Here is a 21736-nt window from a genome sequence, read left to right on the forward strand (position 1 = left end):
CTTCACATTAAATTATGTCCTTGGAGTTACCTCAGTGCACTTACAATGTTGGAGATTGAAATAGGGAGAAAGTAAAAGGTGGTGCAAATGGGAAGAGCAACCTTGAGAACAGGTTGCAGAGTCAGGATGGAGTTCAGTCAGGAGCCCTGCATGAACAGTGTTGGTTGGGGGTTGTTTATTTCTCACCAACTCCTTTGTTCTAACCTCTCCTAAAAACAACCATGGAATTCAAGAAAGGGGCTGACTCTCTCTTTTCATTGAATGGTTTAAATTTTGCTCAATTGATCCAGGTATTCATACAGCCATTGATATCTCACAGGGCATGACATGGGGCATAAGTGGACTCCATGATGGGCTTTATGAAATTGATTATTAAAACTGCTTAAGCTTTCTGATTAGACAAGTGTATTTAAACTTCTGTTTTACTAAGCTATCAACCTTAGATAGTACCTTATATAGGTCTTGGAGATAATGTTTTCATTTTCTGAATTTCCAGCTGAATAAGAGATTAGACATTCTTTTTCTTCTGGAACCCTAGATATAGGAATAGGATTTTAATATCCTCAATAAAAAGAGCATGCCTCATATTTAATTGCGTTTTTGTCCTTTTTTAGCACTGGAAACTAAACCCAGGGGTGCCTTAACACTGAGCTATGTTACAGCCATTTTTATTTTTATGTGATCATATAAAAGAGCATTTTGATTCTTGTCCTTAGAAACTATAAAGACTATACATGATTTAGAAATGGGACTGTACCAAACAACAGCCAAGAAGAATCATCCATTCTATGCCTTTTATTTTGTCTGGTCACTCAGAAATATAATGTTATCATCTATGATTATTGTTGCTTGTCACCTCACATTATTTTTATTCATTGATTCACCATAGTCTACTTTCCCTTCCACATAAATTTAAGAACCCTTTTCCACATACTGATATGGTATATCTCTAAGGCCCGGCTGAACACTGATATTCTATGCCATGTTGATTTTAACTGATATTACCCATTTGGAATTCTTCACTCTCCCATGATTGCCACTCTCATTCGTTGATAGAGAAAATATTGTTACTGGATTTTTCCCTTCTGCCTGTCTCAGGACTGAGCCCTGACCCACTTGCCCAAGTAACTGCATGCAATTCAGAGCTGTAATAGAAGTCTTCAAAACATGGCTTCTATTTTCTTTTCTTACAATTAACATTTTAGCCTTTCCTAACTTGCCTGGGAAACTTATTATTCATTTTGAGACAGGGTCTCACTAAATTACCTAGGCTAGCCTGGAATTTGCAAGCCTCCTGCCTTAATCTCCTGAGTAGCTGGGAATACAGGTGTACACCACAGTACCTGTCTCCCTTCTATTTTTTAAAAAATATATTTAGTTGTAGATGGGCACAATAACTTTATTTTGTTTATTTAGATTTTTTTTAATGTGGTGCTGGGAATCAGATCAAACCCAGTGCCTCATGCATGCTAGGCAAGCGCTCTACCACTGAGCCACAAACCCAGCCCCTCCCTTCTATTTTTGACTTTGCTTCATGCCCACCATTGAGGATGGAACATAAATGTGCACATCTTGATAATGTTCTCTGAAAACCCCATGATGTGCTCACTTTCCAATTTAGGCTAGTGTTTTCTCCTCCTCATTCCTGTGTCTTACAGCTTCTATAACTCCCATACTTCCCCTAGGGAGGCCCTGCAGAACTCCAAAATGTTTCAAGAATGCTTTTTCCCCCTTCTGTATTTTATCTAGTTATTTCAAAATTAATTGATTTTTTGCAGTATTGGGGATTGAACTCAGGGGTGATTTACCACTGAGCTATTGGAGAGCATTTTGAGAAAATGCTAGGTATTTCAAAATCAATTGATTTTTTTGTAGTATTGGGGATTGAACTCAGGGGTGATTTACCACTGAGCTACATCCTCAGCCCTTTTATTTTTTATATTTATTTATTTGTTTTTTTGGTACCAGGGATTAAACTCAGGGTCACTTGACCACTGAGCCACATCCCCAACCCTATTTTGAATTTTATTTAGATACAGGGTCTCAGAGTTTCTCAGCCCCTCATTGTTGCTGAGGCTGGCTTTGAACCCCTGATCTTCCTGTCTCAGCCTCCTCAGCCATTGGGATTACAGGTGTGCACCACTGTGCCTGGCTTACTTTTTATTTTTAGACAGGGTCTCACTAAGTTGCCCAGGCTGACCTTGAACTTATGATCTTCCTGCTCCAAGAAGCTTCGATTACAGGTGTGTGCCATCATGCCTGTCAATATTTCATAATTTAGATGAACTGACCTGATAGGACTCTTCAGTCTTCTTGGTACTTAACTATTCTTACAAATTAATCAGCTGGCAATCTGGCTTATAGAACAGCTTTACAAGCTTGGTCATTATAACCCTACCTCCTGAGAACTTGATGTAATTTGAGTGTGATGATCAATACAAGTTTTGAGTGTGCAAAACTTTAAACTGATGAATTCACCAAAATCATGCTTCTAGTTTGCTAGTCCTAGAGACATTCTTCACTATTGCTATGTAAGACACTGAAAAAGCAGGATTTGATCTGTAACTGAAAAAAATGAATTCAAGAAAGGAGAATGTGATTATTCCAATTAGCTTTGGAATTATGGAAATGTAGAAATGAAAAAAAAATTATCATTCTTCGTTTGATGCTATCAAACTGATAGTATAACACCAAATTGGCAAACATGAAAATGGTCTACTTGACAAACGGTTCTTAGGATGAAAATGAGGATTGGTGAAGTTTGCTAATTCAACTGACTAAGCATTTATTGAACATCTACTAGGTATGAGGCATGTATTTAAGTGCTATGAAACAACTGAAGATCCTTTTGAAATTGGTTCTAAAACCTATCAATTTCCTTTTCTCTGGTAATGTAGTTGCTAAGCAACTTTCTCATATTAACCTGGCTTCTTGTGGGGGAGGTAATACATGAACAGCAGTAGCACATGACCATTACTTTGCAAGTTCTAGTAAGGGGCAGAATCACACTGGCATTCTGATTCCAATACATGAGTTCCTTGAGTCATCGTGTGCTAGATCAGTTGCTGAGTTCTACAAGCTGAAGGGATAAAAAGCTAGATGCTGAGGCAGAGGACATGGCTTATCAGTGGATCTTTCTTGGGCTCCTAAATTTGCTTAAGGAATCTTGGGGCATTCTATAACCCACTAACTAGACCAGCATATCCAAATACTGGGCAAACCTGATGGCTAGGACTTTCAGGTAGGATGATTTTAATAAAATCAGATCAAGGCATATACTTTGGCTAGAACAGAAAGGCAAATACTTTGCCTGCCTTTTCTCATTAAATACTAGACAGAAGGGAAATTTGAATGTAGACATATGGAAAAATAAAATGATAGAGATATATGTGGATAGGAAGCATAATTCAATAGACATAGTGTTGAGAAGAGACTAAGAGAGGGAGATGAATATGATGGATAGGTACGATACAAAAATGATTTGCTTGTGTTTTTATTGTGGGGTTGCCAGCACCCTGCCAGGGTAGTTTTCTGCTCAGGAGGTGATGAGTCACCTGAGAAAAAGAAAGTCCGAAATAATTAGTTAAGAATTAAGAGCCAGAGTCAGAAAATAGATTCTAATGATAGGTTCTCCAGTCCTGGTAGGAGCTGGAACCAAACAACTAGAAAATGGCTCCAGTCCTTTATTTAAGGGAGAGTACATCAAAGGCAGGGATAAGATTTCAGCAGGTGGAGTCTTCCTTCATGGTGTCCTGCAGTCAACATGTTGATTGGCATCTTGGCAAGCCACACCCATCTCTGAGAGGCTATGTGTCTATGTGGCTCCAGTGGGTCACGCCAACTCCAGTGCAGTGTTGAACTGGCAGAGCTAGATAGGATATCACATGTACTGGGTCATCTCAGACCGGCAGGAGTTCCGCTGTGAGTTCCTGGATACCAGACTTTCCTACCCAGTGGTTTCCTTGCAGATTTGGTTCATGTACAGTTCATGGATAGCTTCTGGCAGGTTTTCATATGCAGTTAATAATAGATTATTTGATTTCATCAAATTATAGAAACATTAAGAAAATGCAAGTAAATTTGCTTTCTTTAGAATCATACAGTACTTTGCAGAAATACAAGGCATAATAAGTAATATGTGGACAATAGGGACAAAGAGAATGAGACAGAACTGTATAGGTAAATACCTTCTAAGCCTTCGATAACACACATCTGCCCTGTTATCTGTAGCCCACAGTGGGATTTCTGGTAAATATAGATTGTATCAAATAACACTAACCATGAACCAACAGTTCAGGGCTGTCAGGGACATGCCTTGATTTACTGGGGTTAGTACTCCTCATGCTCATCTGTCCAGAGAAATAATGAGAAAAAGTGTGCAGAAATGAAGAGACAATAAATAACAAAGGAGTTTCCTCATCTCTCAGCCAGCTTCTCTTCCTTTCCCCAGCAGCCTTCTCAGGGATCCCTTCACTTCTTTATTCCTTAGAGTATAAATGAGAGGATTCACCATGGGTGTGACCACAGAGTAGAAGAGGGAGATGAATTTGCCCTGGTCCTGGTTGCTGCTCTTAGCCGGAAGCAGATACCCATAGATGGCTGAGCCATAGAAGAGGAACACCACTACTAAATGGGAGAGGCAAGTGTTGAAGGCCTTTCGCCGTCCCTCCACAGAGTGGATTTTCAGCACGGCCTGAGCAATGAAGCAGTAGGAGATCAGGATGATACTCAGTGGGACTGCAGTGAAGAAGGTGCAGACACCATTGAGCACGGCCTCATTGAGACTTGTGTCTCCACAGGCCAGCTTGATCATGGCGGGCACCTCACACAGGAAGTTGTCTACCCTCCGGTGTCCACAGAATGGGAGCTGCAGAGTAAATGTGGACTGGATTACAGAGTTACCCAAGCCCCCCAACCAGCTCACAGCAGCCAGCAGCCAGCAGAGCCGAGGATTCATAATGGTTGTGTAGTGCAGGGGCCGGCAAACTGCCACATAGCGGTCAAATGCCATCACCACAAGTAGGATGCACTCAGTAGCCCCCAACCAAAGGAAGACATACAGTTGGGTCACACAGCCACCATAGCTGATGGACTTGTCTGGGCCCCATAAATTGATCAGCATTTGGGGGACTGAGCTGGTAGTAAAGGCGAGGTCCAGGGAGGAGAGGTTGCTGAGGAAAAAGTACATGGGTGTGTGTAGCCGGGCATCAAGGCAGGAAAGCAGGATGATGGTTGAGTTCCCAACAAGGGTCAGCATATAAGAGAAGAGAATGATTATGAAAAAGATCATCTCCAGCTGGGGATGGTCAGAGAGACCCATCAGAATGAAGCGCTCTGAGGAGCTGTTGCTGCCCACTTCCATCACTGGTTGCCTTCAGTCACTGGAAGACTCTGTTCAGGGAAAACTGCTGCGAGAAAAGCAAGGGAAGAAGAAGCTACTGGTGGGTCTGCTCAGGAAAGTTCCAGTGGTTATCTGGGCTCTACGGTTATGGACCAGCCCAACTTCTATGATTGCAGTCTTTAACTGTAACCCCCAATAACTTGTCCATCACATCTGAATGTCAAATATGAGCTGGCACAGGCATGAAGACAGAACAATGAGATTAGGGCTCTTCAATTCAGAACAATGGTTACAACACATCAGAGGGAGCTGTTAGAAATAAATACATATGGAAATTCTCAAAATAAAAATTTCCCCAGCCAAGCTTTGATATGCTCAGGAAAGGGAAAGCAGACACACTGAATTCAAAAAAGCTCCCCAGAAGTTTCTGATCAGTTTCCTTTCCCTTCTTTGCTGTCCCTCTCATCTCAGGTGAAAAATCCTAATCTAGAAAGCTGAAGTTGGAGGAACAACATGATGAATCTATAAAATCATGAAAAGAATGGTAACATTGAATATAGACTCTTTCACCAAATACAGAAGATATGAATATAAGAGTTAAAAGAGGCAAATGTAGAACTTCACAAAAAGCCAAAACAAGTTTAAGTGGAACAGGTTGAAGATATAAATGGGGGTTACCCCAAAAAGAGTTAAATCAGCCAACACATATCCATAATCAGTAAGGAAAACTAGAATATGTCAGAGGAAATTCCTGACCTTTGCCATGTATGACTGCTATGCCCACCTCTAAACCATGGGATAATTCTTAATGTCTCACAAATATGCTCTTGTTAACAATGGACCAATTAGTGTCTCTTTCCTTGGACGGGATATAGGCTTTCCTGAAGATCATAAACCAAGGTCCAACCTCTTCTTTTGACTAACAAATGAATCTGAGAATAAAACAGAAATAGTTTTGAGGGTCATTTGGATACGACAACTGGGAGGGAATGCTGTTTATTTTTCAGCACTGTGGTCCAAAGACAAGAGATGCTACTTAAAGCAGTGTGAGGTTGCAATTAGCTGCTTCTGGTACATGAGGCAGGGGCCACTGGGCCATACCTCTTGGCTAAGAATCCCAGGAATTTTCCTTTTCATTAACACACAGCAAAAATAGTGGAGATCCTGATGCTAGAATCCAAAGGAGTTAAGAAAGGAAATTCCTTTCAAATGTTTGCTTTTGAGTCAGTAGTTGAGTACTTCCACAGAGTCAGGGATAATGACTGACAGAGGGTGTTCCAACCTCCCTCTGACCCCCCCTAAAGGAAGAGAGGATTGCTTATTCTTTTCATCCAGGACCTAAGAGAGCCATGGATTAAGTAACCAGCCTTATAATCAACTCATCTTTCTGTTCCGAAGTTCTTGCTGATGCCTGTCTTACTAATTGCTGCTGGTTGAGGTGCCCAGCCCTTTGAATCCCTTTAGAGGAAAGAAAGACAGGCACTGCTGCCCGTCCTCCCCGCGTTGCTCATTCTGCATGGCTTGTGCTCAATGGTTGTCCAGCAGTGCCATAGTTCCTGTCAGTCCCTGCTTTGTGTCTTCCAAGCAGTTTTTAGCTAAGGAATAAACATGCCAAAATGGGAACAGAAAGGCCATTTCTAGGGTGGAGAAGCTGTTCCATGAGCTCTAGAGGAAGCACCAGACCAACTGGACTCTTGGCCTGAGCTGGACAAATCCCCGAGCAAACACAATGATAACCACAAGCTTGTGTTCATCAAGGACCTTTGGGGCCTTTTCTTTCCCTTGAAATTTCCTGGTTCTCTCTAATCATCTGGGAGTTTTCAGTTAACCCAGAAGCATTGGCATTTTAGAAAGAGTTCAGAAAGGGTGATACTGAACTTTCCACCCTGCATGGGCATGCAGTTTGGGCATGGAAGCCCAAGGTGGAGGATCTTTAGGAATCACTCACCTGGTACACAGATGGCTCTAACCTTTACCTGTCTATAAGTTTACTTGGGAAGTTTGGGATGTTCCTTCCAGTTAATATTTTCACTGTTCTGATATGATTTTAAACACCTGAGCTTGCTGGAAACAAACAAACTAAATAAATAAACAAACAAACAGACAAGCAAACAAACAAATAAATAATTAAAATTAGAAAGCAGGAGAAGCTGTTACAACTTTGTGAGACTTTGACTTGATGACATAGTGGTAAATTCTTTCTGCTTAGGAATCGACCTGCCTCTAGGCACTGAACTCTGCTTAAGATTTTCTGCATGAGGATTCTGTTCCTAGGGCAGGGTTGTGCATACAAAAAGGGTTTTTTCGATGGTTAGTTTGGGTTTTGTTTTATTTTGATACTGGATATTGAACCCAGGGACATATCACAAGCTACAGCCCCAGTCCTTTTTTAATATATTTTTTGAGAAAGAGAGAATTTTTTAATATTTATTTTTTAGTTTTTGGTGGACACAACATCTTTGTTTTATTTTTATATGGTGCTGAAGATTGAACTCAGTGCCCCACGCATGCCAGGCGAGCACATTACCGCTTAAGCCACATCCCCAGCCCAGCCCCAGTCCTTTTTACTTTTCATTTAAAGACAGGGTCTTGCTAAGTTGCTGAGGCTGGCCTCAGACTTGTGATCTCTTGCCTTAGCCTCCCAAGTACTGGGATTACAGGTATGCACCACTGTGCTAGGCAGGTTGGGGTTTTAAAGTCAGATTAAGAAATACACATCTTGTCTGGGGGCTGTGGCTGTGACTCAGTGGTAATACACTGGCCTGGCATGTGTGAGGCACTGGGTTTGATTCTCAGCACTGCATGTAAATAAGTAAAATAATGGTCTACCAACAACTAAAAATATATTTAAAACAACAACAACAACAAAAGAAATGCCCATCTTGTCTCCTGGATTCTCTTACAAATGACTTTTGTTAAGGGGGTCTTAAGATATTATAAAACTTCTTTCGCCTGTTGGATTTTTTTTTTCTTCCCAGTTTGCCTCTTTGCTGATGAAGAAGGTCATGAGTCTATCAGAGCTTGCGGCTCTAATATCACATGGTCCTGCCTTGCTCCTAAAGGAAGAACACAAAGCAGAATATTTGAAAGACCTTTAACACTCTCCCTTTCACTCCCCTTTCCTTGTATTCACTCTCCCTTTGCCTCTCCCTTATGCTCTCTGTTCTTCAATAATGAAATCTAGGAAGTGTTTATGGAACTATACCTTTGGCTTCAGGATTCCCGCATTGTTCCTCTGCCCAATGCTCGGTGTATGGAGAAGGCAAGTGTGGGACTTGGAGCAGGCGTTGTGGGCACTGTCCTCCTGTGCCGAGCAGCTACTGTCGTTGGTCCTGACCCTCTGAGCAGCCTGGGTCTGCTGCCCAGATGCCTGGGTATCAGCAGGGCCCAAGGGGGGGATTTCAGCCCTCTCACCCCTACCATGCAATTAGCACAAAAGGCCCTAGTGGCCAGGACACAGGAAAATGGTGTCCCTGAAGAACACACTTCGTCTTCTACTTGGACTCCCTCCCTGAACACAGAGCACTAATTGATCTAGAAGTAAGAATAGTTGCATTCATTAAATACTCACTGTGTATATAATTTTATTCTTTTCACCTGTTTACATGCTAGCTAACTTAGTTCTTAAAACATTTTTTACCGCAGAGGGGCCAGGTCTATTATCCCCCATGCACAGGAGTGGACCAAGTATGAAGTGACCATGTGACTTGACTGGTGTTAGGTGTGGCCCAGAGGTGGCTCTTGGCACCAGGTAGAAGCCAGCTGTCCTGTGCAAAGGGAGAGACTGTTTTGACTCTTCATCTATAAGATATCTCTTGGAATTTTAGCTCTTTTTGTGGGGTGAGGGCAGAGAAAGGAGGCCCCCTATCTTGGTCCTAACAAAACCATAAATAGGGACATGAAACTTAGATACTATCATACAGTGCTGTATGAAAAGCAAATTTACAACCACTTCTAAACAAATGCATAGGAGGAAGCTGGCAATCTGGTAGGGCATTAGATGTTACAGAAAATGAGTAATCCCCTAAATAGCTGACTTAGAAACCTCATTCATTGGAGAAATAGATACTTACCTGAAGATGTAGCTCAGTGGTAGACTCTAGATGTGGGAGGCCCTAGGTTCAATCCCCAGTGCTGAACAAACAAACAAAAACTGGACCCAAAGAATATACAGTGTGCCAGGTTCTGGAGAGAGGGCATAGGCATTGGCAAGACTGGCCTGATACCTGCCCAGTGGGGCTCTCCTTCCAGTGGGCAGACTCCAAACATTCTCTCATGATGGTAAGCACCACCTGTTAGCTTGTGCTGCATGCCAGACACTGTACTCAGCAGTTCACAAACATGATCACAACCACCATGCCAGATAAACATTATTCTTCCTGTTGTACAAGAGAGGAAATAAGGTTGAGAGGCATTAACTAACTTGACCAAAGGCAAAAGGCTAGTAAATGCAGAGCCTCTAATAGTGGGTCTATTTGACTTCAAATCCATCCTGAGGAGAGACTGGAGAATCTCAATGTCCAGCCGCTGGGAAATTCAGCAAGTCATGGCACCTCTATGAATTCTTGCACATGTCGTTATCATTGGTTCCTGCAAGACTTCTCTTATTTAAATATTTTGTTAATTTTTTTTACTCTATTCCCAATCCCATTGACATTCTTCTCCACACTCCCATAGGTACCTACTCTAATGTGTTTAATATACCAGTGTTTGGATATATATGTATCCTTATAAAATACAAAATTCTGCTTTGTGCATGCAAGTTTTAAAATTTACCTCAATGTACTGTGCCATAGCTCTTTCTGTTTCTTCCCTTTTAATGCCCTTTTTATAGCTTTTCTTTTTTTTTTAAAGAGAGAGAGAGAGAGAGAGAGAGAGAATTTTTTAATGTTTTATTTATTCACTGAGTCTTGTTTTGTGGCTTAATATATGGCCTATCCTTAAAAAAATGTGTATTTTCCTGTTGTTAGGTGGAATGTTCTGTGTCTTTTAGGACTAGTTGGATTTTAGTGTTGTTCAAAAACTCTGTGTCCTTGTTAGTCTTCTGTCTGGATCTTCTGTTACTGAAAATGAAGTATTGAAGTTTCCAACTATTATTGTAGAATTATTTCTCCCTTTGATACTGTCAGTTTTTCTCCTAAAGCTCAAGAAATAATACTAAGAATTAACAAATGGATGATATCAAATTAAAAGTTTCTGAACAGCAAAGGAAATGATAATGTGAAGACAGAGCCTACAGAAGGAGAAAATCTTTGATAACGACTCTTCCAACAAAAGGGATTAATATCCAGAATATATGAAGAACTCAAAATCTTAATACCAAATAAAGAATAACCCAATTAGTAAATGAGCAAATGCATTAAACAGATATTTCTCAAAAGAAGAATAAATATGGCCAAAAATATACAAAAAAAAATGTTCAAAGATAAACATTATTACCCCATATACATGTATGACTACACTAACCACCATATGACCAGCTATACTATTCCTCAGTATTTATCCTAAAGAATTAAAGTGTGACTCTGCACCATGTACAGAGGAATGAGAAGTTGTGCTCCATTTGTATACAACATGTCAAAATGCATTCTCTTGTCAGGTATGACTAATTAGAACAAATTTAAAAAATAAAAAATGTTCAAAATCTTTACCAATTAGGGAAATATAAATCAAAACTACACTGAGATTTCATCTCATTCTAGTTAGAATGGCAACCATTAAGAATACAAAGAATAGGGGCTGAGGCTATAGCTCAGTGGTAAAGTGCTTACCTCTTATGTGTGAGGCACTGGGTTCAATCCTCAGCACCACATAAAAATAAATAAAGATACTGGGTGTTCATCTACAACTAAATAAACATTAAAAAAAGAATAATAGGGCTGGTGATGTGGCTCAAGTGGTAGCGCGCTCGCCTGGCATGCGTGCGGCCCGGGTTCGATCCTCAGCACCACATACAAACAAAGATGTTGTGTCTGCCGAAAACTAAAAAATAAATATTAAAAAATTCTCTCTCTCTCTCTCTCTCTCTCTCTCTCTCTTTAAAAAAAATAATAAATGCTGGAAAGGACATGGAGGAAAAGGAACATTTTTACGATCCTTACACCCTTTTTGGTAAAGTGTACATTCATAATTTTATCCATTTTAAATTAAAATTTTATTGAGGTAATTATATATTCACATGCAGTTATAAGAAATAATACAGAGATTCCATATGTCCTTCACCTGATATCCCAAACTAGAGCCACAGTTTACTATCATAACCATGTAATTGTTATATAATTCACCAATCTTATTCATATTTTCCCAGTTTTACTTGTACTTGTTTGTGTGCATGTGTTTAGCTCTCTGAAATTTTGTTGCATGTGTAAGTTTATGTATGCAACACTACAACAAGATAGAGAACAATTCCATCAACATAAGGATCCCTCATGTTGCTGTATTGGAACCATTTCCACCCACCTCCTACTCCCATAACACTGATAATAACTAATTTCTTTGCAATTTGTAAAGTTTTGTCACTCCAAAAATCAATATTAAGTAGAGCCATATAGTATGTATCCTTTCGGGATTGGTGTTTGTCACTCAACATTATTCACTGGAAATCCATCCAACTTGTTGCATGAATCAATAGTTCATTCCTTTTTATTGGTCAGTATTATTCCATAGTATGAAAATACCAATTTGTCTAATATTCACCTACTGAAGGACATCTGGGGTGTTTCTTAAGTTTTGACTATTGTGAATGTAGTTGTTATGAACATTTGTGTTCAGGATTGTGTGTGAATACAAATTTTTATTTCTCTGTGATAAATGCCCAAAGTACAATTACTGGGCTGCATGATAAGAGGAAAAAAACATGATTAGAAGCTTAAAACTTTCATCCTTACCACATACCACTGGGAAGGGAGAGGAGCTGAAGACTGAGTAATAAGTGATCGTGCCTATTTGATGAAGCCTCCATATTCATTTAAAGCATGAGGTTGTTGAACTTGTCTGTTTGCTCAGAGTATGTCACATCCCCAACTCCACAGGGATGGGAGCTCTTACACTCAGGAACCTTCCAGACCTCACCCTATGTGCCTCTTCATCTTGCTATTCATCTGCATCCTTTGAAATGTCCTTTACAATAAACCAGTAAAGGGAAGTCAGTATTTCCTTGAGTTGTGCAAGCCATTATAGCAAATGATTGAATCAAAGGAGGTGGTGGTATGGGAACCTCCAACTTACATGTGGGTGGTCAGAAGCCCAGACACTTTCTGCCTGGATTCAGGAACAAAGCATGGATGCCCACTTTCACCACCAATATTCAGTTGTAGTGAGAGTGATTAGGCAAGTGAAAGAAACAAAAGGCATCCAAGTTGGAAAGGAAGAAGAAAAGCTTCTCTATTAATATATAACATGATCCTATATATATAAAAATTCCAAAAATCCACATATAAACCATGAGTGCCAGTAAATGAGTTTAGCAAAGTTATGGGATACAGGAATAACACAGAAATATCAATTGTATTTCTGTAGAACAGCAATGAATAATCAAAGAATGAAATTTAAAAATTCAATTTATAATAACGTCCAAAAGAATAAAATACTTATAGAAATTTAATAAAGGAGATGAAAGATCTGTACACTGATAAAAATTAAAGGAGACACAAACAAAAGGAAAGATAACCCCTTTAAAATTCCAATGGTATTTTGCAGAAATGAAAAAGTTGATCCTCAAATTCATATGGAATTGAAAGGTACCATGATTATCCAAAACAATCTTGGAAAAGAACAAAGCTGGAGGATTCACATTTCTAATTTCAAAACTTACTGTGAATCCATAGTAATCAAATAGTGAAATACTGAAATAAGGATAGACATAGAGACTACTGGAATAGAAATGAGCCTCCAGGAATTTACCCACATATTTATGGTCAATTGATTTTCCATAAGGGCACAAATATCATCCAATGGGGGAAAATAACCTTTTCACCAGTTAGTGATTTGACAATTGTATATTCACATGCAAAAGAATCAAGTCACACTAAACACAAAAACTAACTGAAAATGGACTCCTGACCTAAACACAAAAGATAAAACCCTGAAATACTTAACGGAAAACTGTTAAATCTTTATGACCTTGAATTTGGCAGTTGATTCCTAGATTGATTAAACTATATGAAAATTAAAAGCTTTTGTGCATCAAACAAAATACATTATCATGCAGGTGAAAAACAAAACCTACAGAGAGGGAAACAGTAGTTGCTCCCAGGTAGGATAAGAGTTTAATATCTCACATATATTTTTAAATACTGCAACTCAAAAACAAAAGGACAAACAACATGATTTTGAATAGGCAGAGGAGTTGGAACAGTTTCCAAAGAAGAGAAAAGGCCAACAAGAAAAATGTTTTAGAACTAGATCAAGCTGCTGGTTGGTTACATAACATTGTGAATGTACAAATGCCATTGGATTTAAAATAGTAACTTTTGTTTTATGTGAATACCATGTCATTAAAAAGTTGCCTACAAAAATCAACTGGCACTGGGTGCAGTGGCACATGTCTGCAATTCCAGCATCCTGGGAGGTTGAAGCAGGAGGATTGCAAGTTTGAGGCCAGCATCAACAATTTAGCAAGGTCTTGTTTCAAAATAAAAAAAAATCGAAAGGACTGGGAATGTGGCTCAGTGACAAAGCACCCCTGGGTTCAATCCCTCATCCAAAAAAAAAAAAAAAATCAATTGGCCATATTTATGTGGGTCTATTTCTGGACTCTTCATTTTCTTCCAATGGTCTATGTGTCTGTTCTTTACCAATAACCCACTGTTTTGAGTAATACAGCTTTAAAGAGTTTTATAATTCTAAAAATCTGCGTGTGTGTGTGTGTGTGTGTGTGTGTGTGTCTCTGTTTCTGATGACTAAGCCAGGGCCTCCCACATGCTAGGCAAACATTCCACTACAGAGTCATACCCTCTGCCCTTAAAATCCATTCTAATTTTTCAAAACAGTTTTTGACTATTATTCTAGATGCTTACTTTTCCACCTTGCATTAAATCTATTGCTGTCTCAGGAGAACTGACATTGTATATCATGTTGAATCTTTCCAATTTCTGAACACGGTATGTGTTTTCCATTTATTTATGGTGTCTTTTGACCAGTGTTTTATAGTTCTCATTATAAATATCCTGTACATGTTAGATTTCTTTCATTTTTGAAGTTATTATAAGTGCAAGTCTATAGAAATATAATTAATTTTGCTTATTGACCATGTATCCTATGTTCTTACTAAAATTACTTATTATAGAACTCTTTGTTGGTTCTTAGGATTTTCTACATTGACCATCATGTCATTTTTTAATAGGAACATCTTTAGCTTTCCCTTTCTAGTTTGGATGTCTTCATTTCTTCCTCTTGCATTATTCAATGGCTAAGAGTTCTAGTGCTCTGTTGAGTAGGAATAATAGGAGTAGGTTCCTTGCTTGCCTTGTTCGTGATCTCAGATGGAAGTGTCCAGTCTTTGATCATTAGTAATATTAGCTGTAGGCTCTTCATAGGTGCTCTTTTACAGGTTGAGGAATTCCATTTTATTCCTAATTTGCTGAAAGTTTCTATCATTAAAAATGGTTGTTTTTCTCAGTCTTCACTATAGTACTCTTACAGGTTTTTTAAAAAATATTTATGTTTTAGTTGTAGTTGGACACAATATGTTTACTTTATTTATTTATTTTTATGTGGTGCTGAGGATTAAACCCAGGGCCTTGCACATGCTAGGTAAGCACTCTACCACTAAGCCACAACCCCAGCCCCTCTCTCTTACAGGTTTTTTTTTAATGTTTTATTTTTATTTTTAGATGACACAATACTTTTATTTTATTAATTTTTATGTGGTGCTGAGGATCGAACCCAGTGCTTCACACATGCTAGGCAATTGCTCTACTATTGAGCTACAACCCAAGCCCACTTATAGGTTTATAATTGTGTTGAGTTGGAGTTGAAGAGACACCAGAGGAAAATAAACAGAACTCATAATCAATTCAGTAACATTTTCCAATTCTGATGTTCTTTCCTAAATTACCTGCTGTTAACTTTTCAGAGTTATCTAATAACTGCTCTATGCATTATCTAGATTTCATAGTTCAATATAACAGCAAAGATGAAGAAAGCATTTCACTCTATTTTACCTGGAACTGTAACCCTAATATGAATAACTTTCTTTCTGCATTTCCATTCCTTGTATCTTTTATTTCTTTTCAGGTATTGGTATACCTTCTAGAATCCCCAATGTAACTTTGTTTAAAATCTATGACAGGGCTGGGGATGTGGCTCAAGCGGTAGCGCACTCACCTGGCATGCGTGCGGCCGGGGTTCGATCCTCAGCACAGCACCACATACAAACAAAGATGTTGTGTCTGCCGTAAAATAAAAAAAAAATATTAAAAAATTCTCTCTCTCTCTTTTAAAAAAAATCTATGACAGGAGTTCTTGGCCTTGAATCATAAATTGACCAGTAGTCAATATATAATCAAGATTTCTTTGATTCATATTTTTCTGATTTCATATTTTCTCATTTTTTAAATTATTTTCTGTATCCTTATGTACTATGATTTGAATCATTAATGTCCCCCAAAGACTCATGTTTTTAAAGTTTAGTCTCCAACTGATGATGCTACTGGAAGGTAGTGAAATATTAAAGAGGTGGAACCTAGTAGAAAGAAGTTAGCTCACTGGGGCATGCCCTTAAAGGGGCTATTAGAACCCCAGCCCTTTCCAATCTCTCTCTTTGTGTTGTCTTAACCTCATGAGATGATTAATTTTGTTCTGCCACATGTTGCCCACCATGATGTCCTACCTCACCCCAGGTCCAAAACTATAGGGACAAGTGATTATAGTCTGACCTTCTGAAACTGTGAGCCAAAATACAGATTTTCCTTTATAAGTTTATTTTCTCAGATTTCTTGTCACAGTGATGGAAATCTTACTAATGCGCCATATATCTTATTTTAAATCTTATTAGCCTCAGATTTCTTTGATCAAATAACTTAACCATTTTCATTTATTGTAATTACTGTCTTATTAGGTCTTAATCCTGAATCTATTTTTTTTCAAGTTTTTATTTACTACACTGTATTCATTCATTTATTCTTTTCCTGACTTCATTAAATGGGTCTAATTTTCTTATGGGGAATTGACTGAAATTCTTTTCATTTTTTCTTTCTGATTATTAATCACACTTCATAAAGCAAGAATGTTACTTTTTTCTCTCAATTTCTTAAGTTTATTTTTGTTTTTTGATAATGGGGATTAAACTCAGGACACTCTACCACTGAGATATATCCCCAGCCCTTTTAAGTTATTTTGAGACAGGGTCTTAATAAATTATTAAAGTGAACTTTCAATTCTTCCTCAGCCTCGATTACAAGCATGTGCCACTGCAGCTGGCTCAATTTCTTAAACTTTTAATATCCACCCTTCCAAGGAAGAAAATCTCTTTGCATATCTTTATATCTCTTTAATCTATGCTTCTCCTCCTCATTGGTATTATATATTAAGTTATTTCTTTTTTTTTAAAGAGAGAGGAGAGAGAGGGAATTTATTTATTTATTTTTAGTTTTTCGGCGGACACAACATCTTTGTTTGTACGTGGTGCTGAGGATAGAACCCGGGCCGCACGCATGCCAGGCGAGTGCTACCGCTTGAGCCACATCCCCAGCCCTAAGTTATTTCTTAGTTGTTATTATATAATTGTGTGTGTGCGTGTGTGTGTTATTATTTGTGGTGTTGGTCTTGCTTTCTTAGACATTAGAAAACTTTATTAATGCATATCATTACTCTTACCATATATCTTACATCAACGACCTCAATGTTTTTATTTTTGCTATACCACTTCCTCTAAAAGTTTTCATAAAGAGTATATATGTATTAAGTTTTCTGGGGTCCTTTTGCTAGATATATTTAACCTTCACATGTGAAGGATAGTTTGATTGCATATAACAGTCTCAGTTTGAATATAATTTTTTAACAATTTGAAATTATCTTTGTGCGTTCTGTATTGTTATTTAGAAAGAAGTCTGATGTCAGTTTTATTAATAATCTGATTTTTGTTTTGTTTTGTTGGTGTGTGTGTGTGTGTGTGTGTGTGTGTAGGATACTGACAAATTGAACCCAGGGGCACTCTACCACTGAGCTACATCTCCAGCCCTTTTTATTTTTTATCTTGAGAACAGGGTCTTGCTAAGTTGCTCAGGCTGGCCTTGAACTTTGCCATGCTCCTGTCTCAGCCTTCCAAGTAGCTGAGTTTACAGGCATGCATGACCTCCCCTAGCTCCTTTAAACTTTTTTCTACATTTTTATATTTTTTCCTTCCTCTCCCTTCCTAATGCCTTCTGGAGTAGCTACTCTACCTGATTGGCAGCTTAGCAACTCCTTATTTGATAGCATCTTTTTCCTAATTGGACCAATTGTTGAGCCATTTATTTCATATTTCACATTTGCATGGGTAGATCTCTGTAAACATCATTGCATCACTGTAAAGAAAAATATCACAAATTGTCAAGTAAATAGAAGAATGGGTAAACTGGGGCATATTCAAATGGTGCCATTAATTAAAATAATGACCTGACATGTAGGTACTGACATAATTAAATCTAAAAAATAACAGACAAAAAAAACCAAATTGCAGATCATTACATAGAGTATGCTATTTATGGAAAATTGCAAAAGCTATGTATAAAATATAATGACTATTCTTTGAAGATGAATGCACATATACATACACACATGTGGTAGAAGTTTAAAATAGGCTGTCTTCATATCAAATTCATAGTGATAGTTGCTGAATAATATTCCATTATATGGATTGATCATATTTTATTTATCCACTCAGTTGATAAACACTTTGGGTTTTTTCTAGTTATGGGCTACTGTGATAGTGCTGCTTAATCATCTGTGGAGCTGGGTGTCGTGGCACACACCTGTAAATCCAGCCACTTGGGAGGCTGAAGCAAGGAGGATCATGAGTTCAAAGCCAGCCTCAGCAACTTAGCCAGGCCCTAAGCAACCTAGTGAGACCCTATCTCAAAATAAAAAATATGAAAAAAGGACTAGGATATGGCTCAGTGGTTAAGTTCCCCTGAATTCAATCCCTGATACCAAAAACAAAACAAAACACAAAACAAAAACATCTGTGGGGAAGTTTTCATGTGTATATATTTTAATTTCTCTTAAGAGTGGAATTGTGAGGTCACATGGCAAATCTATATTTAACTTTTTTAATGCATTGCTGGGTATTGAACTCAGGTTTTTACATGTGTCCGGCAAGCATTCCACTACTGAGCTGCATCCCCAACCCCTCTAATTTTTTAAGGAACTGACACACTTTTTTTTACCACTTTGAATTCCCACTGCCAGTGTATATGAATTCTGATTTCTCCAACATGTATCACTACCTTTTTTTATTATAACCATCCTAGAGTGTGTAGAGTATTATCTCATGAGATTTTGCATTTTCCTGATGGCCAATGATTTTGAGTTTCTTTTTATGTGTTGAGTGGCCATTTACATAATTTCTTTTAAGGAATGTCTACAGATCCTTTGCCCTTTTGAAAATTGAGTTATCTTTTTATTATCGAATTTCTTTCATATACTTTAAAAATATTTTTAGTTGTAGTATATTTAATTAATTAATTAATTTGTGGTACTGAGGATTGAACCCAGGTCCTCTTGCATGCCAGGCAAATGTTTTACCACTGAGCCACAACTCCAGCCCTCATATACTTTTAAATAATGCTAATTGTTTAGAAGTTTTTGATGATTTGATTGTTGTAAAAAATCGTTTGGTAAATAGGCAATCTTAGTCTGTTTTGTATGGTTAGTTTATAAAGATCAGAAATTGATTTTGTCATAATCTTAAAGTTGGGAAGTATAAGATTTAAGGTGTCTGAAGATTCTGTGTCTGGTAAAGGCTGCTCTTTGCTTCCAAGATGGCACCTTGATGTTGCATCCTCCAGAGGGGAGAAACATCAGGTCCTTATATGGTGGAAGGCAGAAAAGCAAGCTGGCTGATGACTGTATGAGACTTCTTTTATGAGGGCCTTAATCCCATTCAGGAGGAGGAGCTCTCAAGGCCTAATCACCTCTGACAGGCCCTACCTCTTAATACTATCACATTGGCAACACCTAGATTTTGGAGGGAACACATTCAAGTCATCAGAATATACAGTCATGTACCACCCAATAACACTTTGGCCATGTAAATGTGGTGCATGGCAAGTAGTATTTGGCCATTAATGATATTTCAAAGTAGCTTTTACCAGTTTCTTGAAGGACCACATATTTGATGGTGGTCCCATAAGATTATACCACCTTGTAACATCATGACCATCTTAGTTTGCGTAAGTACACTTTCTGATGTTCACACGATGACAAAGTTGCTGGATACTGTATTTCTCAGAGTGTATCCTCATCATTAAGGAACCCTTGATGGTAACTGCTTATATACTGAAGTGCTTACAATTTCCTTCAGAGTTTGCTTCATGTTTCAAGGTCTCACAGAGAATATAATGCTCTAATTATGTCGTGTCAGTGTCTTCAGGATTAAAAGAAAGTCCCTGCAAGTATTTGGAGATGTTTCCCAAATAGGAATACTCAAAATCCACTCTCATAAAAGTGGAGAGTCTAAGCCAATTCAGTTATACCCATTTTAAAAAGTAACATTATGTAAAATTGGAGACAGGTGTTTTTCTCATTCCATTTTGGGAGAGTTGTGGGTTGAAGATAAGGCAGCATGGGTAATTGACCATGGAAAGCCAACCAACTGACCAAATGAAAAAGATATAGATATGATAACAATTATTTACACAATGTGAATGAGCTAAGGAGATGCTCTCTTTATCTTGAATCTCAAATTCTTTAGAAACAACAACCAAAAAAAAAAAAAAAACACCCAAAGTGTGTAGACATAATTTCAGCACCTAAAACAATGTATAGCACATAAAAAAGTACCCAGCCCAGTAAGCTGGGAGCAGTGGCACACACCTGTAATCCCAGCAGCTCGGGAGGCCTGAATTTCTCTGGAGGCTGAGACAGGAGGATGGTGAGTTCCAAGGCAGCCTCAGCAAAAGTGAGGTGCTAAGCAACTGAGTGAGACCCTGTTTCTAAATAAAATACAAAACAGGACTGGAGATGTGACTCAGTGGTCGAGTGTCCCCACGTTCAATCCTCAGTATCAAAGAAGAAGAAGAAAAGTGCCCAGTAAATATGCTCACAATGTTGAAGGAGTGACTCAACATACAGAGTACTTACCTGTCTAAAATTCTAGGGAACAAACATTCTTAGGCAGGACCAGTTTTTGTCAATAGCTTAACAGCAAGTCAACCTGGGAATTGCAGAAGGTGATAAGGATCAATCAGGAATTCTGATTGCAAAGAACTCTTGGTTGGCTAAACAGGTTAATGGTACATGATAAAATATGACAAGTATTAATCAGCCATAAAGGATCTTTCATAATAGTTTGTACCACACTTCTTGATTATCAGGGCACTGGGATGAAGAGGATGAAGGGAAGGAATGGCATAAACCAAGGGAAAGGAGAGAAAATTCCCCGACAAGAGGATACATATAACAAATAAGGAGGAAAAGAGAATAGAAATGTTAAATTTCTTGGTCATTTTTCTTCTCAGAAGTTAACCAAAAGTGATGGTCAAGTGCTAATTGAAAAGAAGTATGATCAAGCAGGAATGCTAAGGAGGTGAATTATGATGAAATTTTAATGTTTTGAATATTCAATAAATGAGGAAGTGCTCTACATATGTTGGAAGGTAATTATTATTATTATTGTGCTCTTTGGGCTTCCAGGAAACCAACAATTAACCTATGCCACTGAACTTTTAATTAACAAATCACTATGGGGCTCATTAAAAGTGCTACAGTAGATCAGGTAAGTTTCCAATTAACAAGTTGCTCTGGTGATTATTATGGAGAGCTGGTATCCCCTCTGCACCACCCTCATTATGGGGCATTTGGGATGTCTACTATTCTCATAAATGAATGCCCCAGGCAGGCGGCCAAGAGGGTCCTCTTACAAAGCCATCTTGAGAAATCCTTGGTCAAGTTTTGGTTGCCCGCTGAGGGAGGAATAGGTAGCTCCTTAGCTCTCAATTAACCTGACTCCTGGGGGAGACAGGGCTCTGCTGAGTGGGAACTTTTCCCTCAAAGGTGATTTAGGGCAGAGATTGTTAAAAATTATTTATCTCTTACAAACTGAACTATTTATGGGGAAATGTTATGTCTGAGGTTTGCTTTAAAACCCTTCAAAGCAAACAACCATCCCCAAACAAAACACAAAAAGCAGAAAGGGATAAATGAAACAAGATAGCAAGATAGTCACAATTTTGAGGCCTATGGGGTTTTTATTAT

At 38.3% G+C, this 21736-nt stretch overlaps 1 protein-coding gene across 1 annotated transcript; it reads right to left on the reverse strand.

The window, feature by feature from the left end:
• Positions 1–4266: 4266 nt before the first annotated feature.
• On the reverse strand, positions 4267–6080 carry LOC107146679 (olfactory receptor 15). The gene has a single exon (XM_015490828.2). It carries the CDS (start codon positions 5360–5362, stop codon positions 4424–4426), a length of 939 nt encoding a protein of 312 aa, XP_015346314.1. The 5' UTR covers positions 5363–6080; the 3' UTR covers positions 4267–4423.
• Positions 6081–21736: the final 15656 nt, after the last annotated feature.

Source organism: Marmota marmota, unplaced genomic scaffold (assembly GCF_001458135.2).
Source record: "Marmota marmota marmota unplaced genomic scaffold, marMar, whole genome shotgun sequence".
In the NCBI taxonomy this organism is placed as follows: domain Eukaryota; kingdom Metazoa; phylum Chordata; class Mammalia; order Rodentia; family Sciuridae; genus Marmota; species Marmota marmota.

Excerpts from the sequence above, each read along its gene's own strand:
- LOC107146679 (XM_015490828.2), bottom strand. The coding sequence starts at position 5,362 with ATGGAAGTGGGCAGCAACAGCTCCTCAGAGCGCTTCATTCTGATGGGT.